Consider the following 14232-nt stretch of genomic DNA (forward strand, 5'->3'; position numbering starts at 1 on the left):
GGATCGCATCGCATCTCTCGTCTCCCGTAGATTTCCGTCTCTTCTGAGTCAACTCGAACTGTCTTTCTCCGTCCTAATTTTGTCCTGTACACTGAGGGAACTATATTATGATAGATCCATGCGCTTAGACACAGGGAAACGTGCTGCTCATGGGGACGAGCCGACGAGGCTGCAGGTGAGCGGTAGGTGCATCCTATGATTGATACGTGGCAGGACTAATCGGCAGTCCACGCCACGAGGAAATGAGACTCAGATTTAGGCCAAAAAATTGTCCATTCAACCTTTAAATAAAGAATAAAAAATAAACACACAAGGAGAACTGTTGTGATGAAATTCTCAGTGTTACTTCATCAAATTTACCAAGATAAAAAGACAAAACTGTTGAATGAAAGAGTGAAGTCACAATAACTGCCTACAAAAGACAAATGCAAAGTTGCACAGCTCATCAAGCAAAGACAATCCGACCATAATCAAAATAGTGAGAAAAAAGTCGTTTGAACTTTATTTTTATAATATGCCATCGACTGCAAAGAATACGGCAAAACCAAACAACAAAAATTAATAAAAATAAAGTTCTCAAAGTAAAAAAAGTTTCAAACCATGGACTGAACTATATATTCACAATAATTAGATTTATTCAAATTCAACATCACTTATATGTTCTGTGTTTGCTGGACATGGGCTTATTGTCATCTCCACCTCTGTGACCTCGATGACCAGGTCTCGAATGGCAGCCACACTGTCCAATAGCTGCTCAGTACAATTCTCCTCCTGCTGCGCTATTGGCTGAGAGCTGACAAGACCCTCCTCAGTATTTGTATTATTATTATTGACGTCTTCTGCATTTTCTGGCATGTCTAAATTCTCATCAATCTTTTCTATATCGAGTTCATCGGCTTTTTCTGCTTCGCTTTCTGCTCGCTCTGTATTTGAATCCACGCCGCCAACTTCATTTATTTCCTCTTCTCGCTCACATTGCCAGTTTTCCATAACAGACCCTTTTAAGTACACAGCTTTATCAGTGGATTGCTGGGTTAAATTTTCCGTACCGTCGCACATTATGGCTTCGCTCAACATCTCCAGGCTAATCTTTACTGGACGTTCAACTTGAGAATTGGGTGATTCCGCAGTCGGTAAAAATTGGCAAACGTCAGAATCGTCCGGTAGCTTTTCGAAATCTTCGGACTTGGAATTTGCCTCATTTTCTGGTGAATCGTTTTGAGGAGCTTCGTCCAGGGCGTCTTCCAAACTCGTCAAGGATTCAAGGACTTCCAGTGGATCGGAATCGTAGTTTTCGTCCCATATTTTGACCGATTCTGAGTCTGACGATTCGTATTTAAGCAAGTCCGTGCCAGGATTGGATGGAGTTTCTGCTTTTGGATTTTCAGTGATTTCCTGCGTTACCACGGTAACTGGGGGAGTAATGTCTTTCGCTCCTTCTACATTTGGGTTTTTGTCTGATGTTTGAGCGGATTCCGGGACAGTTGGAGGCATTTCAGTGATTTCCTGCGTTACCACGATAACTGGGGGAGTAATGTCTTTCGCTCCTTCTACATTTGGGTTTTTGTCGGATGTTTGAGCGGATTCCGGGACAGTTGGAGGTATTTCGCGGGGCGGTTGGACGGGGCTGTTTGGTGTGGACGGGGTCAGGGTCGGCCCCAGAAGGCTGTACTGACTAAGGGCCAAATCAGACGTGTCCAGCAGCAAGTTACTGCTGGTTTTGGACATGGCTTCCTGGAGAACTGCAAAAACCATTGGAAAGTGAGTTAATAGTTGAAACAAACCAGAAACACGTCAATACAAAAATAAGGTTATAGCAGAAATAGAAAATGGCCCAAAATCTGTACTATCTGCTTTATTTCTATGTATGTTGTATGCAAAATATGTATATAGTCAAATTATGTTTTAATTGTAAACATTTATTGACTATCTTTGACTAAATGAAAAAAGAAATAAACTTAAAAATTGACATATTTAGAGGACATCGTGGCAAATGAGGCAAATATGTGTCAGTGTTTTGTGTTTTGCTGCTCTTGTTTTGCTCTTTGTTTCCTGTATTTTTTCTAAAGAAAGTATGACAAATAAAAAAAATAATCACATATATTGATCGATCCTGAATTTGAAGAGCCATATCATTGACAATTAGAAAAAAATTATCTTTATTGAAATTGTATTACCGTAACATCTTAGCTCTAGTCTTAACATACAGGCAATCATATGATACTTCCTACAGTAATATTGTAAATAAATATTTCTCAATGTTCAGTTCTTGTGTTTTATCTACATTTTTGGGTGAATTCTTGGTTAAAACCACGGTAGCTCATTCTAGAACTGGTTTAGCCCTAATCTAGATCTGAATTATTCCTTTTATAGATCTGGATTGAATCTAGTGCTACTCGGAAAGTTATGTTTTAAGGAGCTACTTGGTGAGAAACATTTGAGAGCCACTGTCGAGACTTAATCCTGAAAATCATGATAATTTACCTTTGTGGATCTCTTCGGTGAGGATGTTCCTTAACACATCTTGGTACACGTTCTGAACCAGGATGAAGTTGCTGAAGTCTGCGAAGATGTACTGTTCAAACTGCTGCAGCTGGACACACAGAACACGCCGAGTCAATCACCGCACCAGCCTCAGCTTCTAAACAGACTGGTTGCAGTTGCTCCAGTTAGATGTGAACTTACGTTTTTCCAGGCGCTGTCCACTCTCCGGATGAGTGTGGGCAGCGTGATCTGCAGCAGAGCCTCCTCGTATAGCCTCTTCTGAACCAATCTGCTATCATAGTCCAACTGCTGCTCAACACACAGCAATAACATTAGCATTTGCATTTACAAAACCAATAACACAAGACAGTATTTATGAATAAAGAAAACGCCCTTGGGTTGTGAAACATTTCCGCATTGGCTCTATTTTCTCGCATTTTCTTGCTTCTAAGCTAAAGGCACCTGATTTTCACACCACAAAACCAGAAGTAGATGTAAAATCTGTCCAGCCAAGGACTGGCTGGACAGATTTTACATGGCTTGGCTTCAGAACAGCTGGTGGTGAAGTGAAAATGGAGTGGACCACCCAAGCACAGCCAATCACAGCACTGCTTTTGGCACTTACTTCTGGGTCGACGAAACATAAAATACTGTATTATTAGATGTAGACAACTTGCAGTGAGACTTAAGAAAAAGTCAGCTTTATGTTTTTTTTTTTATAAGGCGCTTTTCAAACAGTCTCTCACTCTTCTTTAAGTAGATCGTCATCGTAATAAAGTCACTTTTCTTTATTGTTTATTTGGATCCCCGTTAACGTGAGCTGTATGACATTATAGAGGAGTTTTTTTCTCTTGTAAGCACAATCTAATTTAGCTTGAGAATAGTTGAAGAGCATTTGGTTTTGCCGTTACCTTGAGGACTCTCTCTTTGGCGCGGTCCGTCTTCACACTAAACTGGTCTGGCTGCAGTCTGGCTGAGGTCCTTAGGAACAGCTCAAACGTGTAGACGGCACTGTCCAGCAGCTGAAGCACATGATTACTTTAACACATGCACCAGAGAGAGCAGTTTGGCTCCCAAAGCTGTCGGCAGCAGACTCTACCTTCTCCATGTCCAGATGTGCACAGTGGACCAGGCGCTCGGTGCTGATCAGCCCAAATCGCTCTCTCAGGCTGGAGAGATGGTTCTTCAGCTTCTCCACCTGTTGGTAACACTTCTCCAGTCCTGATGTGGTCAGTGAGGAGACCTGCAACACAAGAAAGAGCTTATTGTGTAGCTTCATCTCATGAGCGCAGTCTCAAATGTTATATTTTGAGCTAAATTGAGTGATATATCAACGGAAAGCTTTTTATGAACTAAAAAGCCAACAAAATGAAATATATATTACAAAATGTACATTGTGAAGTTATTGATTACAAAATAAATAAAATGTATTTATTTGTTGCATTTTACAGTGTGAAGACAAGGCAACTTTGTAAAGAACAATTGATACACAAGGCAATTCAAAGTGCTTCAAAGCGAAAAGGACACTAGGTTGAAGAGCTGGTGCCAAGAGGAAGACGTGACCTGGCAATATCAGCCGATACAATATTAGACAAAAATAGTTTTTCCGCGGCCCCCCCAGTGTCCATGTGTCATGTCAGTGTGTTAGAGGTGGCTTTTTGAACAGAGATTGAAAAAGAAGAGCAATTAGGCTACAATATATATATATATATATATATATATATCTATAAGTGTATACAATATTACAAAACATGATTACCAGTATATACTTTAACTCAAAACAAATTCTAAAATATAATTGATATTGGGTCAGAAAAACATATCGGCTCATCACTACTTTTAAGCTTTTATATCTCAATTTAAAGTTATCATAAATTCCAAGTTATCATTTGTTTATGAAAATTAAGCTTTTATAACACATTTAATAAAGAAACAATTGGACACTTGTTTGTACAAAGTTACCAGATGTCCTTTTAATTCTAAGCCCTGGAGTTCTATTCTAATAAGGCAAATACATCATTTTGACACAATTGACATATGAACGGTGAAAAAATTGCACCTTAAATATGATCTGTCTATTCTATTATCACCAGATGTCCTCAGCCCCTGGAGCCTTTTCTTTGTACCTTCTTAGTGACCTCGCTGCCTCCTCCTCTCTCGGCCAGAGCTCGGTCGATCTGCGACTGTAGAGCGCGTCTCATCTCCTGCAGCGCCGAGCCAACGTTTTCCGTCAGAGCCTCCAGGACTGAGGGCATGTACGGCGAGATGAGGTCATTGCACACGCGCCCCGCCTCCTCTCTCACACAGCCTGAGGACGGACCAACTTTAGAGTTCTGACCACCGGCTCGACCAGACGCAGCGTTTGTGGGACACCTTAGCTTTGGTTTGCATCAGGACCAACTTAGAAGTCAAACAGGGCCGCAACGAATGATTATTGTAGCGGTCGATTAGTCAAACGATTGTTTCTATTGTACATTGAGACACATTATCATCACATAAAGTTCAAAAGATGGTGACTGAACACTTCTAAATATAGTATTAAAGTATATTGGTGATTTAAATTGGAAGTATTGTATTATTTTTTTACATTATGATTTAAAGGAGACATATTATGCTTTTTTCACGTATTTAGTATTGAACTATAACATAAGTACATATTGATTTACTTTTTATTTTTGTAAACTGAAATATGTATCTAAAATGGCTTGTAATAGAAATATATCCATTGACGTCACAGTGACATTTCACCATAGCAAGCAGTGAATTGTCATCTTATTATTTTTCAAAAGTGGCTCTGTGACATTTTAAAACTCTACATGTGTCACTGAGGTCTTCATTTTTTAAAATACTAACAACTAAGGGGATAGGGGGTAGGTGAAAACAGGACATTTCTAAGCACTTAAGCCTCTACTCACTCAAACATGCAGGAATCAATCAAAATACAACTTTGATCAAGATAATTATGAGGAAATACTGTTGGAACAGAGTTAAAAGCTCATTAAAGGTGATTTTGAATAGTATGTCTTTAATAATGTCTAAGTCTAATCTCAAAGTCTTTGTTATAAAAGGTCTTTTTGTGTGTATTTCAGAGTATGTGTAGTACAGAAAATACAACTACAATTATACTTTATAATCATAGCGTGTTCATAAATAGCCAATTAATTGTTGCCGCCCTGAAGTCAAACCACCATATGACGTTTTTACTCACATAATGCCAACAGAGCACTTTCTGCGGACATGCTGCTAAATGAAAGAATAGTAACTAGTTTATTCGACAAAAATACACAGTTGTCTTGTACCTTGGATCTTGTCGAGTAGAAAGCTGTGTGATGCAGTGATCTGGTCCAGGTTGGATCTGAGCAGGCTCTGATTGGCTGAGGCAGACTCTCTACACTCCGCCCTCAGAGCCTCCAGACCGGGCTTCAGCTGCTCCAACACCAGAGTGTAGGCCGCCTGCACCGTCTGAGCACGCACAGGGCAAGAAGAACACTGGCTATTGCGGATCGGCTTATTTAACAATGTAATGTACTGTACTGTGCTGTGCTGTACTGTACTGTAGTGTAGTGTAATAACGTAAAGTAATGTAATGTAATAATGTAATGTGCTGTACTGTACTGTACTGTACTGTACTGTACTGTAGTGTAGTGTAGTGTAGTGTAGTGTAGTGTAGTGTAGTGTAGTGTAGTGTAGTGTAATAATGTAAAGTAATGTAATGTAATCCACTGTAATGTAATGTAATGTAATAATGTAAAGTAATGGGATCATGTTTTGGAGCTGAATATAGTGGTCAAAAGCTTCTAATTGACACTAAAACTTTTATCAAAAATAGATACTTGGTTGAAAAAGTATTGCCTGATAAAAATAAATCACCTAAAAAACTAAACTCGAACTAAATCTCAGTTTTATGACACATCAATCAAGCTTTATTCATATAGCACTTGCATTTAAAATAGCAGACAAACAACCTCCCGTTGTTCCTCTGTTAGCATCCAGGCTGCAGTTTAAGTATACAAATAAAGAATTAAACAACACAAAATAAAGCTCTTAAAGGTTACAGTAGAAATACCAATTTGAGTGTTAAAAATAATTACAGTAAAGGTTAAATTGAATTCAAAGCTAAGCTAGAAAGATTTGAGGTCATCCATCATCAGAAGTTAAATCTGGACATCTCTAAATTCAGTTTGAAGTGAATGAAAAAGACCAGATACACTGACCTAAATGTGGGACAAACCACACGCTGACGTATTGTGACATGTGACAATATTGTGTCCTTTTGTGAGCAGCATTAGTAGAACAGATGAAGCGTGTAGCAGCAGTGGTTTGTGGTGGAGGCGTGCAGCTGCATCACAGGAAATACAACCAATATCTGACATGTACTAAACTCGAGAGCCCATCAGGCCTCCAGCGTTCATCCTAAACACGACACATGCCCCAATCTATAGCTTTATCTGCTCTCATGACAATATGTAACAATAACTAAACTTTAGCCTCAAATCCTGTAATATCTGCAAATACCAGATATCCTTTTACAGAACGGGTCCAAATATGTTAGTGGTAGTTATGATGCATTCCAGAGTAATGGAAACTTTACTTGGAACAGTCTTTAAACATAATGACAACACAACCCTGCATATTATCATTTATTTACCGTCCTTGTATTATTTCCCTTTTGCTGCTGCCTATTGTCTGTCTGTGAACCGCTCCTTTGGATCCACATTTTGGCTGATTTTAGCACTTTCCTGATTTGCTTTATTCCATTTGAGTCATCCCAGTATATAAACTGTATGCAAATGTACTGCAGCATCATTTTTTGCACGGATCCACCAAAACTAGATTGAGAATAAATAAAAGGAATTCCACACTGTCATGATGTCAATTCAGGGTTGGACCAATCAATAAATGCAAGAATAATATTTACTGTAGTTACTTCAAAAAATATTCTTCAAGTAACTAAAGAACAGCATCATATAAATAAAAGCTCAAATAATATTCTGTGGGAACATTCTGAGCGTAAGAGCAGGTTCACTGGACCGTAAAGAGCAACTCAAGGAAGGAAATAACATAAGCATTATCCATATTTTAACTGTTAGAAGGCTGTTCCAGTATGAATTTTCAAGTCAGATCTCAGACAATCTGACAGGCACGCAGCGTAACGCTAGCCTGCTCGCTGAAATGTTGTATCATTCAAATCAAAATGATTTCAATATAAATACAGTTCATATCTTATCAGAAAAGAAAGAAAACCTGTGTAAATAATCAAAGAAATCTGTCACTATTGCTTGTAGTTGTTTGTCTTGTGTAATGTATCCATGGCCCGTGTCACTTACTGCTAACCACAGTCGGATCCTCTCTGTTTTCTTGCCTTTTATTTTGTTTTGTAGCTGACCCTGTAACCATGGCGACACTTCCTCCATAAATTGGGCGGCCAGCACCTGTGAATGTAAATACCCACCAGAGGTCAGTCCACAGCCCACCAAAACAACATGAATGTGTGAGTTATGGTATGAGTTATGATATGGCCATAACCTACTTGTTCCTCAGAGCCCAGCAGTATTTCCCAGCATTCATAGCGGCCCTGGTCTCGACGGTAAAGCCGCAGAGCGTGGAGAAAGGCTTGGCTCTCGTAGGAGGCATCAGACCATGGATCTATGGGGAAAGTATGGTATAAATAATGAAGATGACCTCACATGGCGACTGCAAATGTCGGGACAGTAATGTAAGCACTGCAATAGTGACAATATGAAAAGCATGCAAGGTTATTTCTTTTGAAAACACGGATCGTCCCCTCTGAATCATTTCACAACAATTTGAAGAACAGGAAGTAGCAGGATGACCACTTCCGCATTTTGGTCATATGAAATGTAGGAAGATTTCATTCAATTTCTCACAACCTCAAAAAATTATCTTAAATCCAAATCTAACGCCTTAGTGCATACTGGTATATACAGTACATTCTAATCATAATGTAATGACAACGTTATATGTTACAATGGTTTAACCTATTTTTGCATTTTAATACATTTGTGCAGAACATTTCTACTGGGACTGAGAAATAATGACGTTATCTATAGACATGCACCAACAGTAAAGGCCATAGAATTATCACTTACTATGAAAAAGACAACACATTATTGATGATGAAAGTGTGTGAAAGTTGTTTAGTGTCATTTCTGGTGTGGAAGTAAAATAAATAAATAAAAAACATAATTTTTGCATTGAGCAGAATTGAGGCTTGTTTTTACTTTAGACTCTTGGTGCTAGTGGTTTTAGCACTCTAAAACCACTGTCACGACAACATATTATAAAGTGAGATATATTGCTACAGAAATACTTTAAACCACTGGCGCAATAACGCTAAAGAAAGAAGTGGGCAGTAAAATATGTGGCCAGGAATAAATAAATGGCACAGTTTAACTCTTAAGTAGTTAGTTCTAGAATCTCTTATTTGGCATAAATGTTAATTATTCCACAAACTACAGCCCAAGTGTTATTATATAGGCCTAATACTACAAATAAAATCTGAAAGAATTCTCTACTAGTCCAAAAGAAAAGGTTTGTGACAATTTGTACGCCTGAAAAAAACATTTATTTAACGACAATATGGTAATTATTGTGATTGTGCCTAAGTGTATCTACAGCTCTGTTACACTGTTACTGTTTTAATGTGTTTATGATCACAGTCGACCCCCACAGGAAATACATATTTGTACCAGTCTCCATGGCAACAGTTGTTAGGACAGAAATGAACTCATTGCGAGGTGCGACTTTGCGGTTACCCAGGCTGTGGTGCCTGATGCAGGACTGGAGGGCGGGCAGGAAGTGATGTCGCTCGCTCTCATTTTGAAACAGGAAGCAGTAGAGGCCGACGTGAGGCAGGTGTAAGTGCACAGCAAACCCCTCGGGCGGAGCCGCAGCTGCAGAGGAGTCCTCCTTCAACCCTGACAACAAACAACCCCAAGGACCATCAAGCATCAAGCATTTAGTATTTATTAGTTATTAGTAAGTTACTGAAAGGCAAGTTTAGTCCAGACATAAGTATTAAGCATTACAATTTGATTATACATTTTGACAATATGTTGTATAGACTCTTTAAAGCTTCTAAACAAATATCTTCTAAATAAGGGGATGGAGGCGACTGGAGGCCAAAGTGAAGTGGAACATGATGGGATTTCAAAAGTGAAACTGTGATTAACCTCAGAATATCACAAAATATGACAAATTAAGGACGTTTCGGCTATTGAAAACCACTCAGACACATGTGAGTGACATCAGAGCCTTTTTTACAGTTGTATTTTACGTTATTTGTTTACTTAACTGCAGATTATCGCAGACAACATTTTTAGTTTTTAGATACAGCAAGATTCATACTTTACCACAAATATAATAATAATACACATATATTTTTGTGAAGCTCAAGTACAATTTTAAAGCTAGATGTATTTTTCTCCCATCCTTTGTAACAGAATTATTATTATTTTGTAAATATTTCTACCCTAGACATTTTAAATTGTTGCTTATTTTTGTTTTACATTACTATTACATCTGTTAGTTTATAATTGAACATGTTTCATTGTCTACTTTATTTTGCTCCATTCCAAAATTTTGAACATTCTACAGACATAAGATTTAAATGATTTATTGTGAATTGTAAGTAACCTCACTAAAAATTACAAATTAACAACTGAGTAAATATCTGATTATTAGTATAAAGTACAGGTGAAAAGTATTTGCTGTACGTGTAAAAACTATACCCTTAGTATAAGCATGCAATGTAACTAACAGTTATTTCACACGCACCATTGAGAACCCCAGAACAGGTTTGGTCCAGTAGAGTTCGGGCTTCATCCTCAGAGGTCAGTGCAGCGCCCCCTACTGGCTGAAGCACCAGTTTGGCAGCTGAACCTCGAAGAAAAGTCTACGCGCAAAAACGATAAACTAACACATCAAGTCATTTACAGAGACATCGTAAACTGTGTCCACCTTCAGCTTTGTTACCTCTTGGCTCTCGTGTATCTCCAGACAGTAGTTTTTCTTGAGGATCACATATTTGTCTTTGCCTTTCCGGCTCGAGTCGTCCCAAGTGGAGAACCTGGCTTTGCCCTGGAACAAAACATCTTCGGGGTTCGGCCGAGGCTAGAGAGCAAAAAGATTCTTAAAGTGTATATTCTGATTTGTATTTGTGAGACCGCAACCACCAATAAGAGTCACAAGAAAGAAATAGAAATGTTGCGGGTAAACTGTGACTGACATGACATTCCGCCAAATAAAAACTGTTAATCATTATTACAGATTAAATGTTAGGATGAGCACTTTCCACTTACAACATGTCAAAACAATAGCATATTCACTCTCATTGACAACAACATAATGCCATCACTTAGCATTTCTCTGTGCAAAGGGTGAAGTGACTTTATATTGAGAATAAAAACTAACGATTAAAGCTGCACAGTATACATAATCTGTATTATAACATCGAATCAAGAGTAAAACTTTGGGCTGGTGGTCAGTGCTTTATTTCCCCATCTGACAAAGCTGTTCAAAATCTGTTCTAAAGAATTATGCACATGCTCAAAAAAATGTAATGAGTCAGGATTTCTGAGAGCAAGAAATTAGTAAAACAGATATGAACACGTAATTCCTCTTTTCACGGTTTGAATAAACAAGTACACCAGCTTTCAAAATGTTAGCGCCAACTGAGATCGCTAAAGCACAGCAGATCCTTTTCAACACTAACATCTCACTTGTGTGTCCGGGACATAAACTCCTGCAATGGAAACACTAGATGGATACCCTTGGAATGTACTATTGGCAGCAGAAAGAGCCAACACAAAGAGTTGGATGGCACAGAATGAACTGAAAAGGACTGAGCTTAAATAACAATGGACATTTAAAACATTTGAAACCTTTGCAAATGGACATATTTTAAAAAGAAACATGCAGAGAGACATACTTTGTCTAGAGGATTTGCACATTCTACACGTTTTATTGTTTCTCACTTTTTGTTTTGTTTTCTATAAAAAATCAAAAATTAAAAAGCAATGTTACTGCCTTAAATTGATGAAAGGTACGAACAAAAACTTCACCAGACGATGCAAATTCAATTGTTTTTTGTGTGTATTTGAACATGACATTTAAATAAAATGAGCCCATTAATGACTCTGTACATACTCGTCCATTCTGGTCCGTGATACAAATGTTCGACCTCTTATCTTACCCTTTGAGTCAGTAACAGCCCTCTTTCCTGTTTCTTAGGCTCCACCTCTTGCTGTAAGTGTCCGAAATATGCTGCTGGATACTGCTGACGATAAAACGCACTGAAACTCTGGAACGAGCTGTCCACCAGCCCTGCAAAACAGAAGAAATTTCAAATTCCATACTCATTTACACAGCTAACCAACTTTTGCCTGATTTAAATGTCTTCAGTGGGTGCGACATACGGCCACGGATAAATGCACCTGTTTCCCCCGCATCATTTTGACTGATGCAACTGTAAAAAAGACTAAGAAATCCAAAAGTAGTCTCAAAATAATGAAAGCAGTCATAAATCAGTGGGCAGGTTGGGCACATGTCATTAGTGTTGTTTACTACAATCCTTTAAATCTCATCCCGCCGTGGCTCAGTTCTCAAACCGATCTGATGGAACAGTAATGGTTGGAAATAGCAGTAATTACATTCCTTCAGATTGCAGACAGGAAGTGCTCCAGCTGATAACGCGTATGGGAATGCTCAAAATCACATACAAACGCAAGTTCAGTAATATCATAAACCAAACCAAGGCCTGTGAGAAATCTGAAATCCTGAAAAGAACAACAGGCAAATATAAGAAAATATGATAAAAGTCAAAATGTGATGGGAAAAATGGATGGCTTTTAGAATTGTTCTTCTGATAGGGCCGTTTGTGTCGTTAAAAAAGAGAAATATTGATGAAATAGAACTGTAGTAACTGGGAGTGATTGGTAAATGATAGATACATATGTGCATTAATACAAACAAGAGCACACTTCTTGCTGTTAAAACATAGAATTGCAACTAATGATTCATTTCGTAGTCTGCCAGTTCAGTTTCAGTCTCATGGAGGCTTAACTTTGAGCGGGAAAAAACAGACATAGGACCTTGGTAGAGAATATCGACAAATAAAAAACGTTTTCCTAAAAATAAAAAAGTGTATATTGTATGCTTCTAAAACGGTGAAATAAAAGATACAATGTTTAATCCCTCTGAAACTCACTGATAATACGAAGTGCGATTAGAGAAGTAATGTCTCTGGTGTTCAAAATGTACTAAAAATATGGTTTGATTATGTATAATAACAAAATGCATATGAATTTACAATTATCCTATGACTATTTCACCTTTTCATCTTGGTTTTAATGCAGTAGTCAGACGGTTACTACCTGTATAACTCTGTAATTCATAATGAATATATGTTGTGTAAAAGTATCACGATATGTCCGTGTTGATATATTGCTATACTGATATTTTAGGTAGAGCCCTTTGAAAAAAACTTGGGTCACCCTTGTATGCACTACATACACATTTAAATTGTAATATTTCTTTCTAAATGAAATGGTAATCAACATACAATTCGAGCAGGTGTGTTTGTACCTTTGATATGGCTGGTTTTGGCCTCGTCCAGCAGTCCAGATGAAGTGGCTCCCATGCTGTTCAATCTGAGGTGTGCGCACACAGGAAGCCTGAGTGAAACATGACAGCTAAATACATGTGTCAAGACTGAGCCCTGCGCTCAACCCATTTCCTGTGGTTTTTCAGACTCCATGTGGTGGGGGAGACTTTTTTTTCCACCTCAAAGTAAACATCTTCTTTCTAGTGTCAATAGTTTGAGAGAGAGCCCTCCGCTGGTAAAGCTGGGGATTACACTGTCATAATGTATACTCAAATAAAGACTGGCTGTTGTTGTTGTTGTGGATTTTGTTCCAAATTTGTTCCCATTCTGTGCTTTAATTAGGTTTTTAAAATGGGTTTGAAGCAGTGGTATTTCACATATTATCACACACACAAAAATGTATATATTAGACAATTAATACTTTTATTTTACATTTGAAGCAGACTATAAAAGGTTAAAAACGATAGATGCTAAAACTATTTGAAATAGTCTGCAGGGAAAGGTTATATATAAGCTGCTTTAAATATAGCCAGAGAAGGGAAAACTATTGTCCCACACATGCAAAATCACAAGTGCATATGACATGTTGTTTTTTTCAATAATTGCTTCATTTTCATTACTCAAAGGAATAATAGTGGATTTTTTGCGCCTTATCTGAGTCTCATTTTCTCGTGGTGTGGATAACCGAGTAGTTCATTCACATGTCAATCATAGGACGCACCTTCTGCACACCTGCAGCCTCGTTCCCAGGAGAGCAGCACGTTTTCTGGCTCCGCATGTGTGGCTGATATGCCGGTGTGTGTTTACCGAGATCCTACAGTGTACAGGACAAAATGGCGACAGAGAAAGACACTTCAAGCTGGCTCAGAAGAGACGGAAATCTGCGGAGACGAGAGATGCGATGAGATCCGTCGCGCTAATAAACAAACGCACGTGCAGCAGCGAGGCTGTTCCGTGCTTCCGCATGGGGGGGTGCGCACGCGCACTTTTAAAAAAGGGACAAACAGTCGCTTGAGTTCTCAAATTGGCGAAAAACCCTCTAGTATTCCTTTAAGTGGCAGTTTGTAGAGAAAAGTTGGGAAGAAAAAATGTTGCAGGAAGTTCTAAAATGGAATGCCTATATC

At 38.4% G+C, this 14232-nt stretch overlaps 1 protein-coding gene across 1 annotated transcript; it reads right to left on the reverse strand.

Annotated features, from left to right (window-relative positions):
* Positions 1-563: 563 nt before the first annotated feature.
* Positions 564-13213, reverse strand: LOC140356636 (protein Niban 1-like). Its single transcript, XM_072441771.1, has 14 exons — positions 13090-13213; positions 11699-11829; positions 10480-10617; positions 10282-10399; positions 9261-9422; positions 8015-8130; positions 7812-7916; positions 5784-5946; positions 4611-4792; positions 3584-3727; positions 3396-3506; positions 2686-2793; positions 2485-2593; positions 564-1742 (listed from the first exon to the last, which is right to left on the reverse strand). Exons 1-14 carry the CDS (start codon positions 13142-13144, stop codon positions 634-636), a joined length of 2751 nt encoding a protein of 916 aa, XP_072297872.1. The 5' UTR covers positions 13145-13213; the 3' UTR covers positions 564-633.
* Between the last annotated feature and the right edge of the window lie 1019 nt (positions 13214-14232).

This window comes from Eucyclogobius newberryi, unplaced genomic scaffold (assembly GCF_026437365.1).
Source record: "Eucyclogobius newberryi isolate DKJ021-1_F unplaced genomic scaffold, fEucNew1.0.hap1 SCAF_12, whole genome shotgun sequence".
Classification (NCBI taxonomy): Eukaryota; Metazoa; Chordata; class Actinopteri; order Gobiiformes; family Gobiidae; genus Eucyclogobius; species Eucyclogobius newberryi.